This window comes from Cavia porcellus, unplaced genomic scaffold, assembly GCF_034190915.1.
Source record: "Cavia porcellus strain 051 isolate PalLab524CR breed Dunkin Hartley unplaced genomic scaffold, mCavPor4.1 scaffold_4, whole genome shotgun sequence".
Classification (NCBI taxonomy): Eukaryota; Metazoa; Chordata; class Mammalia; order Rodentia; family Caviidae; genus Cavia; species Cavia porcellus.
In genome coordinates this window covers 54,810,089-54,836,090 of record NW_026947487.1, presented here as the reverse complement: position 1 = coordinate 54,836,090, position 26,002 = coordinate 54,810,089, and the positions used below count along the sequence as shown (strand labels likewise).

The window sequence follows — 26,002 nt, the reverse complement described above, 5'->3', positions numbered from 1 at the left end:
GCTTAGAAAAGTTAAATTTGTAAGTATAAGTGGTCACTGTCCCTAATGTACAGAGACTCTATGTAGAGTAAGAAAACGACAAAATGATTAGAAAGGTGGATCATAAGCCCAGATACCTCATGGGAGGAAAAACTGGTGACAGAGTTTTGACTCTATGCGCAGTTTCATTTGCGGCCAGGAGGTAGCGATGCCGGGTGACAGATTTCACCTGAGCAGCTCGCAGAGCCTGCACCTAGCCAGGCTACACAGGGTCAGGGCTGCTGCTGGCCTGCAGTGTCTGCAAACTGTGGTGCTGAAAGGCAGAGCTTGAGATGACCTCGCTCTGCGGTTCTGCTTTTAGACATGCGCTGATGGAAATTAAAAGGACAGGTGTGACAGTCTGTGTGTTGTAGTGGCAGATAACCTGAAGCAGCAGCAGTCTGATTTTCTTCGTGCCACTAGGGCCTGGGGAGGACTGAAGGTGCTGCTGCTCTCACAGAGGAAAATGTGGTTGATCCTGGGGCTTCCCTGCGGGGCCACAAAGGAAAGGTTATTTCCCACAGTGCTGTGCAGCTAGCTGCTCCTTACTGCTCCTCACATTGTCAGTGAGTGTACCACCTAGGTCCCTGGGTGGCAGGCTGAGCTTGGCCCTGTAAGTGAGCAGACAGCCCAGACCCAGGTGCTGCTCTGTGCTGGAGCTGTGGAGTGGATAGTACGGGCAGGCAGACCCCAGAGAAGCATGGCTGAGTGTGGGGGTAGGGCACGGGGACCCAAGCACGGCACCAGGCCTCAGCCTGCACAGTTTCCGAGGCAGAAGCCCTTAGCTGCATGTCCCCAGGCCTGCCTGGTAGAGGCTAACTTGAGCCTCACTCCTAATGAGGTACTGAGAAAAGCACAGTTTGATTTTGTTTGGTGTTACAAGTCTAGGAAACATAATTTAGCTCAGATTTTTGTCCAGTGTGTGTAACCTTCTGGAGTAATGTATTCTTTGATGGTTCCACTATCCAGTGTATCTCACTGTTACCTAATAATGCACTTTTGTTTTCAGTTTTTTGTAGCGTCAGATCCAGCAGTTAAAACTGATCGACTGTGGCATGACAAGTATACTTTGAGGAAATCCATGATTCCTTCTTTTATGACAATGGATCAATCTAGGAAGGTAGGGTTAGAAGAGAATCCTGTAATTTTAAGGCTGTATTGCTCTGTATATTTGAATTATGTGACAAAGCTGATTTTCAATTAAATAAATTTGTGGCATTCCAGGGTTGTTCCCTGTGAGGTGGTGCGTTTGTTACCAGGGTGCATCAGCATGCTGTTACATTTGCTAATGTATGTTTTGAGTTTGAGGGTTTATTTTATACTAGATCCAGTGCTCAGGTTACGTGGTTTTTAATCCATAGCCAATTTGTGACATTTGTAGAATATTTGTAGTATTTGATGACTGTTTAAACTTTATGTAATTGTAAGATGTTTTTCATTTCAGGTTCTTTTGATAGGAAAATCAATAAATTTCTTGCATCAAGTTTGTCATGATCAGACACCTACTACAAAGATGATAGCTGTGACCAAGTCAGCAGAGTCACCCCAAGATGGTATGTGGCTGATGGGGATGGGGGTGGGGGTGGGAATGATGATGGGATGGTGAAGGTGGCTGTGGGGTGGTTGGGGATGGTAATGGTGACCATGGGGATGTTGATGGTTGCCATGGTGATGGCGACCATGGGGAGGGTGATGGAGATGGTGGCCATGGGGATGATGGTGGTGTTAGTGATTTGGGGGAGTACAATGTGATTGGAATGGTGACATAAGTGATGGTGATACTAATAATGGTGATGATATTATATCTGTCTGTTTCTGTATATACACATACACACAAACATAATTTAAAATGTATAGGATTTATAGTTTATCTGAATCACTAAGGTGCTGTCATACATAGTATAATATATATGTGTGTGTATATTTGTAAGATGCTTTGCCCTCTGAATATTTAACCCCCTTACCCAGAGAAGGTAGTAGGTATTGGAACAGGTATAGTTCTTCGGTCCTGCTTAGTGGTTTGAATAGCACTTTTCCTAACTGCAAGGTGACATGCGCCAGAAGAGACGGGTAGGTGCTGCAGTGGCAGTGCACTTTGGGGCTCGGGGCGTGTGTGGAAAGCAGAGATTAATGGCTGAGTTAGTGTTGGCTGAAGTTCCGTCTGCCCTGTAAGGCCGTGGCTTCTCCTCACTTGCTGTCCCTTTCTCGCATTTTCTCTTGCTGCCTGCTCCAGCTTTAGCTGTCTTGCAGTATTTTGTGGCTAACGTATTTGTCTGGCTTTCTAACACTGGCTGTATTTGCTGCTTTTGTTGCATTTGCTCAGAGATCACGTTGCTGAGATGTTGTGTCAGGAATGGTGTCAAAGTGCGTCCCGGAGTCAGGGTCAGGGCCCTTGGGACTGGGGAGTGCTGTGGTCTCGTACCTACTGCGCTTTTATTTGGTTTTCCTCTGCCTCTGCGTTCGCTCCTGGAGTAGGAGATGGGATCCAAATGCACCTTTGGGGGAGAGGCCTAGGTTGAAGATGTAGAAGGAAGAGCCAGGAGAGCATTTGCTTTGCTGGTGTTAGGACCTTTCTGTGGTGTGTGGAGAGGATGTTGTGCTCAGGACCTACAAGACAATAATTTAGTAGAGGACACATCTCTTATAGGATTATTTTATAAGAGTCACCCAAAGACTCAAATGCAGAAGAGTGCAAGCATCTGTCCTTGCACTCGAGACTCAAAGAATCCAGCTGAGGGCCTGGATCCCATGGCAGTGTCCTGCACAAATCCAGTTGAAGACCTAGATCCCACAACAGTGTCTCATGCGAGTTTGTATAGAGGATCTGCTCTGTGAAGGCCCAGAAGTCAGCAGTAGAAGCTAGAAAGTCTGCACCAGCTGGTGAAGGATCTGTGCCAGCAGCTGAGGGATCTGCCCTGGAGGCAGGAAGCGACACTCAAGGTAAGGACCAGAGCTTCTCTGAAGAGAACCACAGCAGCCATCCTCAGCCACATCGAGCACCCAGGCTTCTGTGTCATGAGAAAACATGAGTTCATGTCAGCAAGCCGGCGTGACAAGCTTCTGCAGGAGAATCACAGCGCCATCTTCCCCTCTAGTTCTCCTTTTATGCTGTTGGCATTGATCCTCAGATGGCCTTCTGCACCAGCACCACACTGACTCAGATCAGCTGGGTATCACAAGGTGCTCCTAGTTCATCTGCCACAGGACAAGGTGCCGGAGAGGTGTTAACGAAGTCTGAGGGAGTTTCCCTAGGGGATGGGTGGAGACCACTGCCCCCATTGGATTTTGGTTACTGCCCTTGTGTGTGTTGGGGTGACAGCTCTACTACCCTTACCACTGGGTGGCTGTTGCTATCTGTGCGGTTACTATTCCATGCCTTTACTACTCTAATGTTGTTACTCTTCTGCTGTTACCACTCTACCACTGTTACTACTCTCTGCTGTTACTATCTGCTGTTGTTAGTGACGCTGCATTGCTGTTCTCTGCTGTTGTTACTCTGCTGTTATTACTACCATTCTACTGCTGTTACTACTCAGCCACCCTTACCGCTGTCCTGCGTGATGACTGTGCCCCTGCCACCCTGCTGCTGTTACCCCGTGCCCCTGCCTCCTGCACTGTTACCCCCGTGCCCTTGCTGCCCCGCCGCTGTTACCCCGTGCCTTTGCGCTTCACTGCTGTCACTCCACTGCTGTCACTGTTTTACTATTGTTATTTATGCTGTTAGATCTTTAATGCTGTTGGTACCTTCACTGTTAATACTCTCACTGCTGTTATTCCTGTTCCTATCATTGCTACTGCTGTTCCTATCCTACAGCTGTTACTGCTCTGTGCTGTTATTACCCTTACTACTCTGCTGTTATTGTTACTGTTGCTGTTACTGCTTACACTGCTTTTAGTACTTCACTTCTGTTACTGCTGCTGTTGCTCTGCTGCTGCTGTTACAGTGTGCTCTTTTCCTCGGCTGGCTGGCACTGCTTATGTTATTACTCTGTGGTTGTTACTGCCGTGTTATTTATTACTCACCACTGTCACCACTACTGCTCTTATTATTGCACTACATTTCCTGCTGTCAGCAACACCGCTGCTGTTACTCTGCTATGCTGAGTCGCTCTGCTACTGTTTTTCCTTCTTCTGTTCCTGCTGCTGCTGCTGTTGCTGCTGTTCCCCTACTGCTGTGTCTCCGTTACTGTTTTTTGTTGGTGACGACTCCCACAGACCCCTTGGTCCTTTGCTACAGCCAGTGTTTGTGGACAGTGAGATTTCTTCTGCTCTGTTTGTAGTGTGGTGGGAACACAGAAGTGCAAACCACGACAGACTATAATAACAAAGGCAGTGGACAATGTCAGCTGCGATCCATCTGTGCAGAACTTCTGAGGATTTAAAAGTACGAATCAAGAGTCCAGAAGGAAATGCAAGGAGCTGGGGCTGAGAGTGCAGAAACCAGGGTGGAGCAGATGAAAGGCTACTCTGGGCTGAAACTGGTTAATGTTTAAACTTTCTTTACCAGATTCAAAAAGTGTAGTAGCTCCGATGAGAAACACACTGCTGGGGGAAATACATTCTTAGGGCCATTCTGCTCAGCGGGAGTGAAGCCCAGGACCCATGCCCTGGCCAGACTTCACACCTTGCAAAGTCTTTGAGGAATCCAGAGTGACAGCAGTACTAAAGCTGCTTGCACCTCAGCAGGTCTTCTCTGGAGGACAGAGTCTTCCAGTGTCGTGGTCCTCCCACTCGGGTTAACCCAGGTCATCGAGGGAGGTTCAGCCTGAAAGCAGAGCTTTGCTGCTCAGATTCCAGCATCACCTTGAGCCCGTGTTTTCCCTTTCTTCCTCTTAGATTATGCCCTCATTTTGGATTACTTTCTAGCTCAAGTGCTACTGTGAAATACAGTGTTCAGATATAAAACCGGGATTTGAACTACACAGATGTAAATTAGCATTATAAAAGCTCTATTGTGTCTGTCGTCTCTGTATTGTTTCTTTTCAGTGGGAAGCTATGGAAACAAACACTTCTTTTCCTGCTTTCCTTCTTGGAGCTAGGCTTCTGTGTTGTCTGATTCTGCTGCCTGGACAGTCTCCAGCGACGGCCAAGAGTGTGCTGTGGGTTGCTGAGTAGGCCTTGTGACCATCGTGCCCAGCCCATGAGGAGCTGTACAGCTTGCAGCTCATACATGTGGGTGGAGTTGGGCTTGGGCTAGGTTTTGGCAAGTTTCCTGGGTGACTCAAGTCGGTGCCACTGAGTGACTGTTAGTGAGACTCAGTGTGGTCCTGGTGTGGAGAGGACCCTTGAAGTCATGAGCAGCCCTGCGGCTGTTCCCCTGGACCTGACTGTCGAAGCTGATTTGTGTCCCGTGGCCATCACTGACCGTGCAGCTGTGGTGGCTGGGCGGGGTCTGCCATGGGTGCTGCTGTGGGTCGTGGGCTGTCGTCAGTGCCAGCCTCCCTGTCCTGTGTAAATACATGTTACATATGTATGTGTGCTTTCCCCTTTTGTTCTTTACAGCTGCGGATTTATTCACAGATTTAGAAAATGCCTTTCAAGGGAAAATTGATGCTGCTTATTTTGAGACCAGCAAATATCTACTGGATGTTCTCAATAAAAAGTACAGCTTGCTGGACCACATGCAGGCGATGAGGCGGTACTTGCTGCTTGGTCAAGGAGACTTTATAAGGCACTTGATGGATTTGCTGAAGTAAGAAACTGCAACTGTTTGACTTTTATAAAATATGCTATCTTTTAGCATGAAAGGTTCTGACCAGTTCTGGTAAAAGCATCCATGGTGGCAGAGGGGAATGAGTTGAATTCTTAGCAAAGATAGCATTGTGACATTTTCACAGGTTGAGGTCCCTTTGTTTTGCTCTGGGCTCTAGTCAGCGCTGGCCTTGCTTTGTACCCAGGAGACCCTGTGATCTTGTCCTTACTAGGGTAGTGGCACGGACAGTAACTAGGCTTGCTTTGGGACCAGTGTGAAGTTAAGCAGAAGTATATACTGTACGTTGTGCTTTTATTGTCCCTGCTTAGTTACTGTAACTTTCTGTAGCTGAAGAGACCACTGCCTTATCGCCTGGCTTCTTCCGTCATCCTTTGTGGAGCTCCCTGTTGGTCCTACTCCTTCTCCAGAGTCAGGGTCTCAGCTCAGTGCAGGCCAGCACTCCTGCCTTGGCCAGTAAGGTGGCCCTGTGCCCACAGCATGGCAGGGCCTTATACTGAGGCGCTCATGCCAGCAGAGACTTTGTGGCTGTGGTGTTCTCTTAGGATGCAGAGGAGTGAGCAGGAGTCATTCAGTTCCTGCCTGTGCCAGTCCACCACTCATTCTGGCCTGCGGTTTTGAGCCAGGCTGAGCTAAAGGTCTGGGTGGACCTTAAGGGTGTGCAGGGTACAGGTGCTGTGGAGTGGCCGGGAAAGGGTGCTGCAACTGGGACCCGATCTGAGGCAGCTGAGTGCTTACCTCAGTGCGAGAGCCTCTCCCACTCTGGAGTGAGCTGGCTTGAGGCAGGGGACCACTGACTTCCCTGCCTGAGTAAAAGGGCCTTGCTGCTGGTCAGGTGCCAGACGGTCTGAAGTGCACGTTGGAGATGCCACACCTGAGTGGGGAGGGCGTGGGTGCCGGGCCTGCTGCAAGCAGAGGAGCAGTGTGGAGAGGCACATATGTCAGTGTTGTCTTCCTGTTGTATTCTCAAGGCTGTTTTAAGAGCCGCTTGTGAAAGGGAGCAAATGCCTCGCTGTGATGCCTGTGCACCCAGATTGATGTGAGGCTACACACCCTGAGAGAGCTGGGCCCTTGGGCTTGGAGCAGCCTGTGTCTGGGTCCCATGGGTGAAGCGCTTTCTCCCCCCGGGCCTCTGTAGGAAATCACAATAGCTTGTGCTACTCATAGGCCTGACTTAGGTGTGAACACTTGACTCATTAGCGTGCATAGCATTCAGAATAATTCCAGTTTAAGGGACTCAAAATTAACAGTTTTGAAGTTTTATTTATTTTTGTTTGTTTTGGGACAGAGTCTTGCCGTGCAATTCAGGCTGGCCTTGAACTTCCTGTGTAGCCCAGGATGGCCTCCAGCTTGCCACGGTTTTCTCTTGCCTCAGCCTCCTAAGTGCCAAGGTTACAGGTGTACATGACTACACCTGGCGTGAGGTTTTTTTTTTTGTCTTTTTCCTTTTTATCGGTACCTGGGGTCGAACTCACGACTGCCTGCTTTCAAGGCAGGCGCTTATGCCGCTGAGCTAAATCCCCAGCCCCCTGGCGTGAGGTTTTATAGAAATGTTTCATGCCCTGAATAATTGGTAGGCCTTGTGTGCAGTTAATACCTCAGATCCCTTGTAATCACGTCTTATTGGTCCCATAGGTCTTTTGAGTTTTTATCATTTGGACTCTTAAATTTTTCTAAAGTTCTTTAGAAGTTCAAGTAACAATTTAAAAAAATTTGTCAAGACCAGAACTTGTCCGTCCAGCAACGACTCTGTATCAGCACAATCTGACCGGGATTCTGGAAACTGCTGTCAGAGCCACTAATGCGCAGTTCGACAGCCCCGAGATCCTGCGCAGGCTGGACGTGCGGCTGCTGGAGGTAGGGGCACAGGCACGGGTGCGGGTGTGGGGCAGCTCCTCGGCACACGACCTGGGCGGTCCTGGGCACCAGCCTGCTGGGCAGCCTTGCCTTGCAGCATGTGTCTCCGGGGAGCCCAGTGGTCTCCTCTCCTGCAGAGGGAGCACTTCGGTTACCAGTTAGGCTCCGGGGCCAGGGTAGCACAAGGCAGGTACTCAGTGCTTTGTGTCCTTAGGGCAGGGTGTAATGAGCCCCTTTGCTGGGCTGGGCTGGGGATGGTTAGAGGAACCTGTTGGTTTCCCTCCCTTCCTCCTGCCTGCTCTGCCTCTCTGTCGTTGAGAAAGTTCCCACAGTATAGCCCAGGCTGATCTTAAACTCAAAATTCTCCTGTATCAGCCTCCTGAGTGCTGGATTATAGGTGTGCACTAGCACACAGCTTGGATTTCTTCGTTTTTTTTTTTTTATCGGTACCAGGGATCGAACCCATGACAGGTGCTTATGCCGCTGAGCTAAATCCCCCCCCCCCCCAGCTTGGATTTCTTAAAATGCGGACTTCTAGAGATTTGGAACGCATTATGGGGCAGTGGGTCTTGTTTGTCATAAACATGGCAGTGAGTTTTGAACATATTTTTTGGTACTCGTTGGAAAGCATGCTGTTCATCCTTGAGTACTTGTGTGCTTCCCTGTGCCCTGTCGTGATCAAGTTGCTGAGGACACCAGGTTGACAGGGAGTTCCTTGCTGTCACTGAGCTAGACATTCGTGCTGTGAGGTAAAGTTTATTCCCAGGCTGCGTTTCAAGGGTCTGCCTGTCCCTTGACCTTCACCAAAGCCGTTCCTTTTAGGAGTTGCAGGTGGTTCATGCCTAGCTCAGTCTCCGATTGTTTTGCCTTCAGGTCTCGCCAGGCGACACAGGGTGGGACGTCTTCAGCCTGGACTACCACGTCGATGGCCCGATCGCCACGGTGAGGCCCTCACAGCTCTAGGTGTTGTGGAAGCAGCGTCCTTCTTACAGAACTTTGATTACAATTACTGTGACAGGGAGGCCAGGCCCACTGAATGAACACTTAAGCCAAAATTGTGTGTTTTAAATAATTATTAATGAGTGCTGAAATGTGCTATTATTTTAATAATTCTTAAAAATATCATTTGTTCCAGCATAGGTTTCAGTGAGTACTTAATAAATGGATTGTTCATTTTCTTCTATTATTCTTAGACTGTAGCAACTAATTTAGGATAATTTGAAAGGAACTATAAAGTGTATTTTAGGAGAATCGTATTTTTACTACTTAGATAAAATTTGATATTTAGTATTCATTTAAACTGATGAGAAAATAGCTGTACTATTGTTCATGGTGCTTTTACCGTATGTGAAGGAAAGTACCGTTTCTTTTCACAGTAACCAAATCACAAAAGGTCGGCCAGCACGGTGTAGTCTTACGTGTCTGCAATTAAGATGCCGCTTTCTGCTTCCTCTTTCCAGGCTCCTTTCTTTGTTCAGGCCTGAAACTATTCTCCTTGACCACAGCGAATCTTTAAACTTCCTTCAGCCCTGTGTGTAGCTGAAGTAGTAAGGAGAGGACATTGCATGTTTTTAATTATTGGGGAAAATACTTAGTTAAGCAGCAGGATAGCTTGGTGATTCTTGGTCATTTGTACAGGTGACACCCCATAGGGGAGTGTGTTCTGCACCGAGGTCTGCACCCCAGCAGCTAGGGTACTTTAACTGAGTTCCCCCACGGGTCTCTCTCCCCCAGGTGGTGTGAGTGAGTCGCCCCAGGGGTCTCCCTCTCGGAGGTGGTGTGACAGAGTCCCTGCCTACAGGTCGAGATGCAGCCCAGTGTGGTGTCCTTACATATGGCTGGCATGGGGAGACTTCTTCATGGTGCGTGTCAGTCCATGTGCACCACTGTCACTGTCCTGGCTTGGAAGTGACCTGAGCGGAGCTGGGGTTGGGGCACTGCCAAATGCAGCCCCGTGTTCCAAGCCCAGAAAGGGCATCACAGAGATGATCTAGAGATGCCCAGAAAGGCGATCACAGCGACTATGCATAGAGCAGGTAAACTGACATGTCTGGGTGTACAGTGACCTGATTGTTCTACAACACTGCACACTGCAGCACATCATGTGCCATGTGCTTAGACAGTTGTGCATCCAGTGCTGTCAGCATTTATAGTTTTAAAGTTCTGGTAGAAAGACAGGTTTAAAAACATCTGTGAAGCTGGGGATGGTAGCACATGCCTGCAATCCCAGTACATGGGAGGCTGAGCAGGGGACTGCTGTGAGCTCCAGACAGGCCTGACATGCATAGTGAGACCCTATCTCAAAAAGCCAAAGTAACATAAAATGCAAATGCCTCTGGCAGCCCTGCAGCCTACAGCCCGGGCTTCTGGAGAGAGCGGGAGCCTGGGCCTGGGGCGCGGCTCCCTCGGGTGCTGCTCCAGCCTGCAGTTAACGTTGCCTTGTGCCTAATGTGTTGAGCTCAGTTTTAGCCACAGCCACACAACGAGCGCCCAGGTCACTGGAAGCTGCAGTCATTACCAGAGGTTGAGCCGTGTGCAGACGCTGCTAGAAAACCTAGCATGGTAGAGAAAGTCTGGAAGAAAGTGGCTTTCTTCCTTTCTACTCTCAAGCTCCTTATTATCTATTACCTTATTATGCTTTCTTTCCTTTCTCCATTGGTTGTGGTTGTCATTTTTACACAGAGTTACAAGGGGGCATTTTTATAATAATCATTTCTGTATGACACTGCAATTTGAGCTGCATGCAAATTCTGTGATACAGAATATCAGTGAAATTTTCTGTTAGGTCTAGATTTTGCAAATTAATCTGACACATCCAAAACTCAGGTTATTAAAAAATTCTTGCCAATACAGATCATTAAATGTTTAAGATATTTCTGGTCCATCTTGCTTCTCATGATTCTTACCTGATTTGAGCAAAGCCAATGATTTACTTTTATGAGCCTTGGGGTCACTGGTGTGTGTGGCAGGTGGTGAGGCTGAGACAGGCATGTGCCAATGGTCTCCAGGGCGCCTCTGCCAAGGGTTGGGGGCCCAGTCCCTGGGCTTCCTTCTGCAGGGAGGCAACCTGGCCGAGCAAGCTGGGGCACCCATGGAGGTGGATTAGCGTTTCCCCACAGGTGCCACCCAGTGTGACCGTCCTCCCCTCAGAGAGTTAATGCCCTGAAGGGTTTGAATAAATGAAATTGAAGAATTAAATGATTTTAATTGTGCTACAAGAGTGAGGTGCTCAAGGAGCCCTGCCCTGTTCCATAGTTGTGTGGAGTGAAGAATCCTTTGGGTCACCAGATGTCTACCTCAGTCAGCTTTGGTTTCTGCAGTGGCAAAGTGGGTAGTTTAAACACGCTGGGGCTGGGGTTTGGAGTATGTCCAAAGCAGCTTCTGGTCAGCCCTGTTTAGACCTCAGTGTCCCCTGGTGCTGAGAGGCAGTGCTGAGCCATGGCTGGACCTGGCTCCCCGGGTAGCGGGTGCAGTGATGCTTTTGGGTACAGTGATGTGTCACACAACAGAGGGGCTGAGCACAGCGTGGATGAGGTAGGTTCTGCGGGCCACCCTCCAGAGCAGCACTGGACACATGACAGCTGTCCAGGTGCTATGGTGTGACAGCCTCAGGCAAGGGTGGCATGTACCCAATTTGCCAAGCCCACATACGTGCCGGTTTGCAGAACACCTATCCTGTGTGTGTGTGTGACCCACATCCAGGCTAAGCAGCTACTGGGATGTCCCTGAGGTTTGTGTTTGGCTGCCCAGGAGAGTGACCAGGAGGTTAAGGCCCTGCATGGTCCCCAGCCCAGGGCTTGTCACCTGCTGGGAAGCTGTGTTCTTGGGCACCAGACAGAGGTGCTCGGAGAAGTAGCTGTGCCCCTGGATGGCCCCCCAGACTAAAGTGAGCCCTGAGCTGTGATCGTAGGAGCAGGGCTCACTGTGCACATGGCCTGGGAGCCAGTGGGTAAGGTGGCCACACACAGGCTGGGCTCTGGATACCAGTGTTGTCTGAATCAGCCCATTTCCCACTGCTTTGTGCCGGTGGGCATCTGCCTGGTGTGTAGTTCAGCTACTCAAGCACAGAGGGAGTCAATGGGGGAGGAGGAGTCATGAGCTGTTTCCTGCTGTCCTCTCTAGGTCTTCACTAGGGAGTGCATGAGCCACTACTTGCGGGTGTTCAATTTCCTGTGGCGGGCAAAGCGCATGGAGTATATCCTCACCGACATCCGCAAGGGACACATGTGCAACGCCAAGCTGCTGAGGGGCATGCCAGGTAGGGTGGGCAGTGGGTGGACCCAGCTGCTGAGGGTGGGCCAGGTAAAGTGGGTGATGGATGGTGGGCGGTGGGTGCGCCAGGTAAGCGGAAGGCCAGTGGCAGGCTGGCTCCCTGCTGGGCTTTGAGATGTCCCCTGGAAAGTCTCCTTTGTGTCTTGACTTCAGTGCAAGTCAGAAGAGTGAAGAGTCATGCTAGACCTTTGTTCATACCATGAAGTGTCTTAAAATCACGTTTTTCAGTGGTGTTTTTTATGTATGTTGTAGTTTTTTAATCACCATTTTTTAAGGAAAGAAAACCACTTAATAAGCTCTGGCTCATTTAAACCCATGAAGTGCCTCATAGTCCCATTAGAATTCCTTACTATTTTGTTCTGTCCACAAGCCAAGACTTTGCAATGCTTTGTATTATGTTATAATGTAAAACCACAGCAAAAATTCATGGGTGTCAGATAGTTGAGATTATTTTAGTATTACAAACATTGAGTGATTTCAGTCCCGAGTCATTTTAATATCTTCATATTGAAATAGCTTTGGTCAGAACCATGGAGTATTTCAGTAAATCTGCAGAAACACTAGGCCTGTGCCCTCGGATGTGAAATGGTCCTTTGCAGACGTGAGGGGCAGTCTTAGAGGAGAGGTACAAGAGGCCTCTCTCCTCTGTTGGGGCACATTGCTCCTCAAGTAGCCGCCAGTGGTCCAGGCCCCTGCACAGTGTGGGGGACTGAGGGGCTGCTGCAGAAGATCCTTGATGCTGGAGTCCTCGGAGGGGGCCAGGAGGGGCATCAGGGATGTTTTCACTGCTGGTGGCCATCTGGTCCCTGTGGTCCAAGGGCTCCTTTACTCTCCCCTTGATTTTGCCGTGTGCTGTGGTTGCTCCCTTGTGATGTCACTGGGTGTGTCCTTTCTGGGTGTCACTTTGTGTCCCTGCCATATTCTTCTCAGTGCAGCTGAGGGATGGCTCTTAGCTGCCCCTGGCTGTGGGTGAGACAGAGTCCAGGTTGCTCTGAGACTGACTCCATGTCATGCCTGCTGCCCTGCCAGAGTCCTCATGGTTTCTGCTGGTGCTGGTGTCCAGGTCTGGAGCGTCTGCCAGTCAGCAGCACGTTCACCGGGGTGTAGCCTCTTCTCTGCAGTACTCAGTTACCGATGCAGAGGCTTTCCTTGGAGGGAGCAGCTGAGAAATCTTTGGTCCATTTGCTATCTGTGAAAGTACAGCCTGCGTGGTCTCATCCTGGCTCCAGCCTCCCTTTCCCACTGTGCTGTTGGCCCTGCCTCCCCTGAGTGTCACATTCTCTGTGCGCACCCATGCAGTGGCACCACACGGCCACCTGGCGCAGCTGTGTGCATCTGAGTCTCTCTGGATTAGTGGGAAGTGCAGGTCCTGGGTTGGCGGCATGGGTTTTAGTTTCACTTCTTGTTTAGTAATGTGGGCATATCGTCAGATGACTTTGCAAGTAACGTGTGCCCATTTATATTCCTGTACGTCAGTGCTTGCCCCTTAAAAGGTGTAAGCAATCAGCGTGTTTCACTGGCATCAGCTGTTCCACCAGCTGAACTGAGGGTGACATGGGAGAGTGGAAGTGACGGTGGAAGTGCGCCTCGGTAGTTATGCTTCTGAAATCACCGAACACCGGCTTCCTTTTTCACTTTTCTACTTGTATTTGTTGTTGAGAAATTACTTCTTCATGTTCCTGTTGGGTGTTGGTGTTACTGCATTTGGTGTTTGGAGAAGTTGCTGAAAGTCATTTGTGGCTGGGTGTGGTGAGTTGAGCGGTGGTCAGTTTGTAATGCCTGCTGCCCTGACTCAGCGCACACAGTCTGGAGACTGTTGCCGGTATGAAAGGAGACCTGGAGAGGAGGAAGTTGTTGGAGCTGTTGTTGTGTGGTGCTGCTGGTTCTCTTGTTGCCATGGGTTCTTCTGGAGGAGTTTGTCAAGCCTCTTTCCTGCTATGAAGTCGGCTGTTCTCATCATTGGAGGCATTGGGGACCTTGTTGTCACTGAGGATAGCCGTGTACTTTTCAGGGGAGCCCTGGTCCTTACTCTGAGCATCTTCCTGGCTCCAGTGCATTTCTCTCAGCTGCTGGCCAGATCTGTCATCCCGCTGGTGCAGACCTTCTAGTTTCCAGTGCTGACATTTGGGTCTCCCCAGTGCAGATCTGTGAAACAGACTTGCATGAGACATTATTGTGGGCTCCCAATCTTCAGCTGGACTCGTGCAGGACATTGTTGTGGGATCCAGGCCCTCAACTGGATTCTTTGGGCTCTTTAGTGTGTGGACAGATTTCTTGTACTTTTTGTATTTGACTCTTTGGGTGACTGTTATAAAATGATTCTGTAAATTAGGTGTCCTGTATTCAGTTGTTTCCTTTGCAGACCCTAACTACGGCACCAGGGACCTCATGAGTGACTCGTGGCAGTGTTGTAGCACAGCAAGGTCAGCAACGTCCTGCCAGCCCCAGGCTGAGGTGGAATAGAGATACTCCATAGAGCTTCTGCGACAGCCATAGGGAAGGGGTGGCAGGTCCTCTGTAATGTGTCAGCGTCACACCCCAGGGAGCATCTTAACCCCATGAGAGGAACTCACTCCTCCAAGAGGTGCAGTGGCTGTGGTTGGGAGCCTGTGGTGGCCTCGGGAGGACTTGGAGATGATGCTGAGAAGAGGTAGTGTTGGGTCTGTGGAGCTGACTGTGAGCTTCCTTGTCCCATGTGCAGTTGTGCGCTCATCCAGGCTTGGCTGCCTTCACAGGCTGCTGTGTGTACCGCTCTCCACCACCTGCCACCCCTGCCATGTGGCCTCAGTTTCCCCGTTGGGGATGCGGATGATAGCGCCGCCTGCCTGCCTGCCTGCCTGTGTCAGGACTGACTGTGCAGAAGGCTGCAGATGCAGCCGGGGTCACAGAGCGTGTTGAGTGGCAGCCATCTTGATGTGTGTGCCCTGCCTGTGATGTGGGGGGTCAGGGAGAGAACCAAGAGGGTCTGGGGACTGTGAACGGGACACAGGAGTCTACTTCTCATCATGCTCAGAGCTATGAGCTGGCTCAAGTAGCTGCTCTGACTGCGTCGGTTTTCAGTGTGCAGCAGAGACAAGAGATCCAGCACCCACAGCTGGAAAGGAGGAGCTTGTATTTGGCTTGGGATGTCAGAGGTTCTGGGCCTATCCTAGTGAAAGGCTGCCCTTCACAGGGGCCTTGCATATCAGCCAGGGATGTCATGGTGAGAGGCACAGAGGAGCAGAGTGATGCTGCTCTTGTGGGCGAAGGGCAAGGATCAGAAACAGTCCTGAGCCACACCCCAGGGCCCCCAGACTCACCAGAGGTGTTTCAGTCCAGCCATGGTGCCAGCTGAGGTGGGTGGTCACAGGTGCGAGAGCAGATTAGGGAGGAGCTTGGGACTGGGAGGCCCAGCCTCTTAGACTTTTGCAGAGCGAGCTCTCTGGGAGCAGGGGCTGTTGGTGCCAACTCCATCTGACTCTGCTCGCAACCTACAGAGGGCAGCAGAGAGCCACAAGCCAGTCCCACTGAGATTTTGGTAGGCAAGGTTGCACTTCAGTTTGAGTAGAAACCAGTGCTAGCCCAGCAGGGCTTATGCATTATTGGACCTCAGTGACAATGTGGCGCTGCCTTTGGGATTCTTTCTATTTGGTATCTGTATGTCAGCCTTGAAAAGACAGTTCTATTTCAGGTGTATGTTTAAAAACTTTTTTTAAATTAAAAGAATTTATTTGAAGATGGGGAAGGAGGAAGAGATAGCAAGCAGCTCTAGATGACTAGGCAGGATTGGAATGTGAGTTGCTGGTGGATTCTTGTCTACAGCGCCTTTGATTGAGATCTTTGGCCCATGTAGGCTCCCAGAATCTGACTGGCTCCCTGGCTTTTCTTTGATCCTAACCTTGGATTTCTTCTGCCCTGCCCTGTGACCTTTTCCTGTCCTTTGGCAGTGGGTAGCATTATGGGTGGGGACCTTCTGGACGGATAGTGAGGCTAAAGGATTAAGTAGAGGATAAGTCTGTGATTCCTGGGTTAATCTAGGAACTTCCTGTTGGGAGAGTTCATGTGTGTTCAGGGCCTGGGTAGGAAGAATCAAGGCATGTTTCAGATGTTCAGCTGAAAGGACGGTGCTGTGCCTGTGAGCTGCGTGTGTGCTCGTGAGAGCACAGAGGTGCCAGGCATTTGGACATGCTTGCTGTGGTGGGCATTTCCCCCTCCCACCGAGGAGGCTCGCCCACAGTGTCAGGGTCCAGGCCAGTGGCCACAGGCTGTACCATTCATGCCTTCACCAGAGGCTGCTTTAGGGGATCGCTGGCGGAGGCCAGTCCAGTGCGCTCCCACTGTTGGACAAGATGGGAAGATGGTGTTTCTCCAGAACGAGAAACGAATCCATAGCTAAACATTAGGAAAGCAAAGAATGAAGAATTCCACATTGGTGCTAAGTTGGCCCTGATCATAGAACTTGCAAAGGCCTTATATTGGGACACCCAGGTGTGAGTAGCCTTGCAGCCCCAGGGTGGCCCCAACCTGTCACCAAGCAGTGCTTCTGAATAGAGTAGCAGGGTTGGGTGTAAAGTAGCTTTGAGGCAGAGCTTCCATTTGTTCATGGAACTACAGTTGCATTTCCTCCCATGCTGCCCCTCCCAGGGCCTTAGGTTTGAGGGTATGATGTGGAGCCGCTTGGTGAGGCGGCTCAGGCCTTGGTGAAGTGAGGAGTGCGGGCTGCTTCCTGCTGATGGCCAGCAGGGAAGAACAGATCTTCCTGGAAGCGCCCCCAGGGTCTCCCCTGTGCCCCTGCACCTATGTCCTTCTCTCTCTTGCAGAGTTCTCAGGGGTGCTGCACCAGTGCCACATCTTGGCCTCGGAGATGGTGCACTTCATCCACCAGATGCAGTATTACATCACGTTTGAGGTACCCCGGGCGCCTTGGTTGGGGAGGGTCCTGCACGGGAGAACCTACACAGAGCCTCACACGGTCCTCTCCAGGTTCTCGAGTGCTCGTGGGATGAGCTCTGGAACCGAGTGCAGCAGGCCCAGGACTTGGACCACATCATCGCAGCGCACGAGGCGTTCCTGGACACAATCACCTCACGCTGTCTGCTGGACAGCGACTCCAGGGTAAGGCCTCTCATGTGCTCTAGGCCTTGCTCAGCTGGGGGTGGCGATCTGTCTGTGTTTCACCTTCACTGAGTCCTGCTGTCTGACTGCAAGCATTTGAAAATAGAGGGCTTTATTAGGCTGAACTGAGAATGGTCTGAGGCTTCAAGCTTTTTGCTGGCCTTCTCTTCCTCCAGGGCCCTGTAGTGAAGTGACAGCTCATGGAACCAGCAGGCCTTGTTGGAGCTGAGGCGGCATTTCCAGACCTAGGACAGGGGAAGTGTGCAGCCAGGCGAGGCCTTGCTGTGTCTCCTTCCAAGCCTACTTTGAGGGTGCTGTGGGTGTGCAGAGGCCGCTCTCCCTGCCCTGTGTTGGCCAGGTCCTCCTGTGGACAGGGCTGTGGGGCTTCCTTGGGTTTCAGCTGCAGTGTGTGGAGCTTAGCTATCATGGCCAAGAAAGTGTACTTCCATAGACTAAATTTCATCATTAAGAGCTACTGATTGTATGTATTCAAAAATTGATGATAGCCAAGATTCCTCTATACAGGTCTTTTCTTTTCTTCTTTCTTTTTTTTTTTTTTTTGTACTAGGAATTGAACTCATCAGGACCCTCCACTTGCCAGGCAGGTGCTGTGCCACTGAGCTATATCTCCAGGCTGATTCCTCTGTGCAGAACGTCTTTATAAATGTAGTGAGATCCCTACAGAAGTGATTAAAATACTTGACTAGATTTACTAATATAAGAGCCATCCATCTAGGTGGTTTGTGGGCCTGTAGCCCACTTGCCATGGGTAGGTGCAGTGCATCCTCCGTGTGCCACTGAGTGATGGACATGGGGACGGAGTCTCACCACTCCCCAGCTGGAAGTGTCCTCCATCCTGTGTGTGGGCCAAGTCTGTCTGTCCCTGAGTAAAGTCACAAGCAGTGGACAGGTCCTGGGCTCTGCTGCTCACCAAGTGTGAGGCCCACTTAGCATCTTCCGATGTGTTCTCTCTGCTTGGAAAGCGTGGGCGACCGTCTCTCTTCAGAGGTTTGTGAGTCACGTAAAACATTCAGCAAAGTGACTGGCATGTAGGTGTCACTCCTAATACTTGAGGCAGTCGACATTTGTGTGTGTGTTCACGTGCGCGCGTTTGTGTGTGAGTGCATTTAACAGAAGAGCTGACAGTCACAAGATCTAAAGCTTCGTAGCCCTTTTGATGACAGGGAAAGCCACAGCTCCCACCTGGGCAGAGGACGTCTTGCTGTCTACAGTCTCATGGTCTTGTGCAGGGCTGTTTGCATGTGACGGGGTTCCCCCAGCATCGCGCAGGAGCCTGCAGAGGCATCCTGCCTTGGTGGAGCTTTGACTCCAAAGGTGATGATTTGTGTAAAATAGTCACCAGAATTTTTTTAAGAAAGCCATTATGTAACAATAATACATATGTTAAGTGAACGTATTACTAATAAATTAAGTCTAATATTTTTGCTAGAAAGCCAACACTGTTCTGACACAGGATGCCAACGTGGCAGCCTGAGACGGCAGCTGTCTGTGATGGCAGCTGCACACAGCAGTGGTTTCCCGTCTGTGCGGTGGGGGAGCGCACCTTGCACGCAGGTTGCTGCAGCTGTGGTTCCATGGAGTGGGCCCCCCAGGAGAGTGGAGCACAGGCTTCGGACTGGGCTGCCCTGTACCGAAGGGAGTAACTTGTTTTTTGTGTGGCAGGTAATGAATAAAAAAGAGAAATGCCGAGGCTAATCAAACAATACAGTGTGTTTAAATGTAAGAAAATTACCGTAGGTGGCACTGCTGTGAATTCCCCGGGTCCTTCCCTTACCTCCAGGACTCCCTCCTCGCTCTTGCACTTTCTGGTTTAGCTCGAGAAGCCCTCTTTACAGTGTCCTTAGGGAGAGTGTTCGGAAATACGGTGGACGTTGCTGCCGAGTGTCACCCCGGGAAAGTTGGCTTGTGAAAAAGACGTTGTGTGCTTGTCTGCCTTGGTCCCCAGATCTGACTCTGTGGGACTTCCCCTCTTCCAGAATCAGAATGACCATGTTAGGGCAATGTATTCCGGACGTCAAGGCAGCTGCAAAACTGAGCCATCTCCATCTCCTGTTTCACTTATCTGTCATAAAATAAGACCCCTCTGACGGACGAGACGGCTTCTGAGTAAAGCGCCCACAGCATCACTGCAGGACTGCTGGCATGGGGCAGTGCCCTGAGTCAGACCAAGTCAGATCTGTGTTGTGTTTTGTTGCTGCTGCTGCATGTTCAAATGACCCCATCTTGCTCGAGTCTTAACTAATGGCATGTGAGACCGAGGCTGGGAAGACAGGTTAATGCTGTCTGGGTGCAGGCAGGCTGAACTCAGAGATATCCACAGATCTCTGAGGTAGAGGCTGAGTATGCACAGGGTTGGCAGTGGGGTCATGGTCCCAAGGAGTCTGGTTGGGACTGCATGGATGATGCCTCTAGAGCCAGGTCTTCCAGTGGTGGGGCGATGCGGGTCCATTTGCTGAGGACAGCCGGGATTCCTGGTGCTCGTAGAGGGAAGGTCTCTGTCGGCTCAGGCCTGAGCGAGCCTGCCATAGTGCACCGCGTCACCCCCCACCCTCCCACATTAGCTGGTCTGGAATCCGTGACAGGTGCTCCCTTCTGTCATTAACCTTGAGACCCAGGGGGAGCTCAGCTGCTAGTGGCACTGCTGGAATCAGTTCATACACTAGAGCCCAGGTGTCGACAGCATCATGCAGAGGGAACCGTGCACAGAGGAACCTGTGTGTCCTCACTGGCCCCTGGGGCCCAGCCACCTGGCTCTTGCATGTGCCCTGTGGCCCTGCCCTGAGCAGCATGAGCTAGTCTGGAGCCTGCTCTGTCTTTGCTGTGACCTTTCTCCATGTTCCTGTTTCTGTGTGTCTGGATCTTTTGCATTTCCCTTGGACTGTTTTTATCATAAGGAGAGTTTCATTTCTGTGTCCCCACAGCAGACCCCTTGCTCTCCCTCCACTTGAGCACAGGGAGTCCTGCCCTCTGTCTCATGTGAGGGGCACTGCTGCTCCGCCTGGGCTGCAATTTTGCCAAAGACTTCAGGGCCTTCGTCACAGGAAGGATGGGTTTAACTTACCCTGCCCCTCGGGCTGTAGCGTCTTGTGTTGCAGTGTGACCGGTGGGTGGGTGTGCGGTGCATTGTGGGATATATTTTCCATTCAGATGAACAGTTTTGTGCTGTGGGTTCCATTGTTTGTCTTGTGCCGCCCTCAGAGAGGAATTGGCACAGATGTGTGCAGCCTTTATGAGCAGGGTGCTGGAGGTGTGCGTGGTGACATCAGGGAGTGTGTATGGTGCTCCCATGGTGTTATCAAGGACCAGAGATGTGTGCTGTGGCCTTGGTAGGTCTGCTGACCCGAAGAGCTTTGCTTCCGTGTAAGCTGTCCTTTCCCAGTATGAAATGTGATACTGAGTTTGCTTTTTATAGCATTTCCTTTCTCCTAGTATCCATGTCTGCTTGTGATATATCATGCAATACAGATGCTTTGTTACCTTTTGGGTCCTTGGAATAATTCTGACTTGGCCACTCCGGCTTTGAGATTTGAGCAGACGAGTGTGATGAGTCTCACAGAGAGCAGGATGCCGTGAGACTTATTCATGGCCCTGGCCCCAGGGGTGTCTTTGTTTTTCCTGCAATCACAGAGTGCCCCAGATTTGGTGGTTATAGAAAGATCCAGGTTGCTCACAGTTTAGAAACCCAGGAGCATTGTGCCCGCCTGGGCTCAGTGCCTATGTCAGCTTGTGGTGGACACTGCAGAGGGACCAGAGCTGACCTGCATGGTGACCCAAGACTTGTTCTTGTGACAAGGGCTCAGGCCCTTTAAAGGCCTGGCATCTTTTCACAGTGCTTGCTTGAGTTCCAGGTCACCAACCCTTATGCTCAGAGCACAGCAGATGGCACAGAGTGACAGTGCTCTGTGGGATTTGGATCACTGTCTCCTCGCATCATCTTTGCTCACTCTCTGCTGCTGCAGCAGGATGCATCGCATTGGGTGGGCTATGAAGAGCAGAGCTTCACTTTGGCTCCCAGTTCTGGGAGCTGGAGGTCAGGGAGCACCGCCCTGCGCTCGATTGATGTCAGTGAGGGCATCTGGGGGACAGCAGTATGGCTGGATTCTGTGGAGCCAACAGCACCCCTGAGAGTGGGCCACAGGCACTGCTCCTGGGGTCCTCCAGTCTCAGAGCAGAGTGCACCCATCACCCTTTGTGGGGGACCTGAGCCAGGTGCTTTGTTGGTCCTGCACATCACTGTGGAGACCAGATTTTAGCCCGAGTCTCGGAGGGGATGGACCATGTCCAAATGTTGCAAATACGCTTTTTCTAGTTAGAAATGCTTCATTTAAAAAAACTTAGGTGGCATGTTGGAATTCTAGTCATAAAAAATGATTCTGTCTTTTCAGGTACTTTTAAACCAGCTGAGAGCAGTGTTCGATCAAATCATTGAACTTCAGAACACTCAGGACGCAATATACCGTGCTGCTCTGGAGGAGCTGCAGAGGCGCCTACAGTTTGAGGAGAAGAAGCAGCAGCGTGAGGCTGAGGTGTGGCTCCTCCCGGTGGTTTATGGTTTCAGTGATGTGACGAGTCCCTTCCTGCCACCTCCTCGTAGTTGGGCTGGTGCCCTCACACCTGCATGGGGCCTTGGAGGTGTGATCACCTGTTCTCACACATGATTAAAGCCAGGCGGATGCAGGACAGTCTGAGCGTGGGCAGCCGTGTGCCTGGCCCTGAGGCCTCATGCTGAGGGCACCCTGGTGACTGTGCTGACTGCTGTTTTCAGCGCCCCTGCCAGGGTGACGTGGGCTTTTTTCTATTTGCTGTGATCTGTGTCATCTCACTTTTTAAAAATACTGACACAGGGTGCCCAGAATTGAACAGTGCACCAAATGGATGTTAGTGTTACTTTCCAGCATCGATTCTGAGTTGGGGATCCTTTTGGGTCAGGCAGTCTGCTGTCCCTGAGAGCACAGGCCTCAGGTGTGTTAGGCATGGGAGGCAAGCTTGTTCCATGGCTGCTGCCGAGTTGTCTCCTAAAGGCGTGGCTCGGTGGTGACTCTGAGGAGGTGGGGAGGCTGTACATGGATCTGCCAGACTTGCCACCCCGCCCCATGGACCACTAGTCACAGAGGCGGGAGATTTGGCCCTGACTGTGGCTCGATGGCTTTACACCTCCACTTTGCAGTCTGTGAGCTGAGATAACAAGACTGATGGTCTCAGAAGGCCCCATGGAGCGTGTCTAGGGTTGAGTCTACAAGCAAGGCCAGCTTGCAGCGCTTTTAGGCTGTCCCTGCCCCTGGAAGTCCCGCAAAGGGAATCACTGAATCATAGTGCCGCAGCAGGCCCACATGGCTCCCTACAGGGAGAGTAGCATGGGTTCCCTGTGTGGTAGCAGTGGTCTCAGGAGATGTCACCATTGGGAGGGGGATAGAGCCCCCTTGTGGAGGCTGTCGGCCTGTTACACTCAAACCTGCTTTGGTGTGCAAGAGATTGAGAAGAAAGCTGGAGCTGTACCTGTGGCATTTTTACTTTCAGGATGAGGAGCTTCAGGGGTCCTGGGCCATACTGGGCCAGCAGGACCCTGAAGGCCCGCTGTGGGTGGCTACGCCATGCTGCTTGGCCGCAGCTGGCATCTTTCTCACTGCTGTTTGGCAAGGCGTCCTGGAGGGTTCTCGTTGTCCTTCAGGTTATGGCTCTGTCCGCTTGCTTGCTTCTTTTCTCCTTAGAACCCCTGCAGTTATTGTGGTATTTTCAATTCAGATTAAGAATTGAAGGGCTTTTACTCCTTCATTTGTAAAGGAATATATTTTGTGCGTTGAAAGTCTTGGTTTCTGGTATTAGTGTGGCAACTTGCTGTCTTAGGCCCCTACACTGCCGTGTGCACAGCCACCCCTACCCCGCCCCTCACGTGAGAGTTCCCATTCCTTACCCAGCAGTGCAGTGACATGGTGGTTCCCGGAAAAGTAGTTGTCGGTTCTGGTTCCTTTAGGCATTCCTACTAGAAACTGGAGCAATGGTTCATCCTTGTAATCCCAGCACTCTGGCAGGCTGAGGCAGGAGGGTTACAAGTTCAAGCCCAGCCTGGGCAGCTCAGTAGGACCCTGTCTCAAAATGAAGAATGAAAGGGGGCTGGAACTGTAGCTTAGCGTGAAGGCCCTAGGTTTAAGCCCAAGATGCACAGAGGCTGTGGCATAGCGGGGCGACAGGTTGGTCAGGATGCAGCCCAGCCCATAGTAAAACTTGGAGAGGAAGCGCAGTGTGGGTTAGAATCTCAGGTGAGACACGGTGAGGTAAAAGGCAGCAGACGTGAGCAGCTTACCAAGGTGCGGACTTGTCTCAGGAATGCAAGGTTCCGGAGGTCAGAAACAGTTTGCCATGTCCGTACTTCAGAGGAGGATACCTGTGAGCCCTTGTGTGATGGTCAGAGAGGCGTGGGTAAACTCCTGGGCTGGAAAGTACGTCCCCTCACAGTGGAGCTGGACGAACATTTGTCCAGTGCAGAGAAGACAGTGGGCTGCGCCAGGAAGCGTTCCTGCCCCAGGCATAGGAGCACAGGGCTGCACAGCTGCAGGGCCTTGCTCTCATGTTGTGTGTGCTATGGGGAGTCGAAACCTTGACCTTTGCACTGAGCTGCATTCCCAGCCCTTTCTCTTTTTTTTTTTTTTTTTTGAGAGTTTGAGCGAGGTCCCACTAAGTCACTGAGTTGCTCAGGCTGGGCTCAAACTTAAATGCTCTTGCCTCAGCCTCCCAGAATGCTGCACACTGGCTCTGGCTCCATTTCATGTTTTGCTGAATACTTACATATTTATAGTGCCTGAATAAAAAAATGTGTCCCAGGGGCTGGCGATTTAGCTCAGCGGCATAAGCGCCTGCCTTGCAAGCAGGCAGTCGTGAGTTCGATCCCCAGTACCGATAAAAAGGAAAAAGACAAAAAAAAAACAAAAACAAAAAAACATGTCCCAGATGATGGTAAGAGACAAGGCTGCCCATTCGTAATAGCAGAAACCTGGCAGTTTAGGTCAAGTGGCATCGTTGCTGTGTATTTTGCAGCGGATTGCTGCAGTTGGTAGAAACAGTGAGAAACAGGTAGAAACAGTGAGAGTCTTTAATTTGGTGTTTCTGATTCTTCAGGGCCAGTGGGGAGTGACAGCAGCGGAGGAGGAGGAAGAGAACAGGAGGGTCCAGGAGTTTCAGGAATCCATACCAAAAATGTGCTCCCAGTTGCGGATCTTGACACACTTCTATCAGGTACGTGTGCCATGTGGTGCTGGTGTGGACAGAGGGCTTCAGGGTGGGCCTCCAGGGACATCCTGCACTCTGAGGTGGGGTCCGTGGGCGAGTCCTGTGCTCCCCATCATCCGTGCCGCACTCACAGCCCAGTGCCCCAGCTCCTCGGGTCTCTGGTGCCAGCTTCAGTTTCTGTCTTAGTGAAGCAGGACACACACTCAGCAGCATCCAGGGAGGCCGTCCCGGGCACCTATCTCAGGTGACTGCCTGCTGTGTCTTTCAGGGCATCGTGCAGCAGTTCCTGGTGTTGCTGACAACCAGTTCCGATGAGAGCCTCCGCTTCCTCAGCTTCCGTTTGGACTTCAACGAGCACTACAAGGCCCGAGAGCCCAGGCTCCGAGTATCACTAGGCTCCAGGGGGCGGCGCCCGTCCCACACGTGAGGACCGGCCACCAGCGCCCAGGGCGCAGGCACTGCCACAGGTGGCCACCTCTGCACAGGCCCCGTGTCTGTCAATGGCCTGGCATCCCTGGAGCTGAGCATGGGCGACATGGCTGTGACCCAGCTGCTCCTGCTGCTGGCCCTGCCAGCTGCGCTCAGTGGGATACTGGCCGCACCTGGCACAGGACCGAGTCCTCTTCAGAGACAGCTTCTGCTCCGTAATAAAATGGACCTGAAGTGAGGTGTTGCCGCTAGGAGAACAGCATTTCATTGTGGTTCGTGTGTTGTGAAATGCCCACAAGCACTTGTATCCTGATGCACCACTGCCACATGCTTGCTCTTTTCCTGTCGCTCCTTGCGGAGCTCACTCCTGTGTAGTTTCCGTCTCACCTGACTCCCAAGCACTTCGGCAGCCCCAGGGCCCTGCGTAGACACAGTGGCCACCAGCTTAGGCCTGGAAGCCGTTGCCTGGGTGGCATGTGAATACCGCCGCCATGGGGCGAACGAGGATTTTATTTCAGATTCTTACAAGCACCAGAAAGAAATGGATAAGATTCCTTTTTCCTTGCCTATTTTTTCACTGTAAATATTTATATACTACTGACCAGACACTGGGGGGAACTGTTTTTTGTAAAAGGAAATGTCATACCAGGTCACATAAGTCTGCCTTTTTTATGTTACATAGTGTAAACTTAGGAAATTAAAGCAGCTGTCTTTCAGATTCATCATCGCTGTTTGCTGACCAGCTGTGGGCAGTGGCTCTGCCCAGGCCAATTCCCTGAGCTGTGGCACACGGGCTCCATATGGTGTTAATGGGGTCGGAAGTATCTGTGCAAGCCTCCTGTGGCATGGTGAGGAGCCCTGCTCATGGTCTTGCTGTGCCCTTTCAGCCACCTGAGGCTATACATTTGATGTAATTGTAGTTAAATGTTCCGTGAAGCTGGGAATTGGATGCAGGCTTCCCTGCTGTGTCTTTCCCAGCTGTGGCCCATGGCGCCTCTCCCTGTTACTTGTCTGCAGAAGCTGCTTCTGTCTTTGGTTCAAAGCATTGCTGCAGGGGTCTGCCTTCTGTGGGAGCCACTCCAAGAAGTGTCACGGGGTTTTGGGGAAATCACCTGGGCCAGACAGTTGTCCCCGAAAGGAGCCTCTGACAAGGCCTGGCCCGGTGGACGGGGCAAGCACACAGTCCTTGCAGGGGAGGCTCTGCCAGCCCCTTGCCCACAGTGTTCTTCTTACCTTGCAGCCTTGCCTTGGAGACCAGGGAAGCCCTCAATGTGGGACCTGATTCCAGGTCTGCACCTTTGCTTTGGGCTCCCCTCTGGGCCCACTGCTGAGAGTGCGGTGACTGGTGACAGTGTAGCCCTCCCCAGCCAGAAGGCC

General features: G+C 51.2%; 1 protein-coding gene across 2 annotated transcripts in view; it reads left to right on the top strand.

The window, feature by feature from the left end:
- The window catches only part of Tubgcp3 (tubulin gamma complex component 3), a 58,451-nt gene extending 33,104 nt beyond the window's left edge, over positions 1 to 25,347 (top strand). For both annotated transcript variants that reach the window (XM_003477578.5, XM_063247048.1), the window contains 11 exons: positions 1,028 to 1,138; positions 1,463 to 1,571; positions 5,521 to 5,710; positions 7,450 to 7,585; positions 8,459 to 8,527; positions 11,708 to 11,843; positions 16,657 to 16,745; positions 16,820 to 16,951; positions 21,358 to 21,498; positions 24,086 to 24,202; positions 24,465 to 25,347. In XM_003477578.5, the coding sequence (XP_003477626.1) occupies positions 1,028 to 1,138; positions 1,463 to 1,571; positions 5,521 to 5,710; positions 7,450 to 7,585; positions 8,459 to 8,527; positions 11,708 to 11,843; positions 16,657 to 16,745; positions 16,820 to 16,951; positions 21,358 to 21,498; positions 24,086 to 24,202; positions 24,465 to 24,623 (1,389 nt within the window). In that variant the 3' untranslated portion in view covers positions 24,624 to 25,347. The remainder of the gene's footprint in view (positions 1 to 1,027; positions 1,139 to 1,462; positions 1,572 to 5,520; positions 5,711 to 7,449; positions 7,586 to 8,458; positions 8,528 to 11,707; positions 11,844 to 16,656; positions 16,746 to 16,819; positions 16,952 to 21,357; positions 21,499 to 24,085; positions 24,203 to 24,464) is intronic.
- The last annotated feature ends 655 nt before the right edge of the window (positions 25,348 to 26,002 follow it).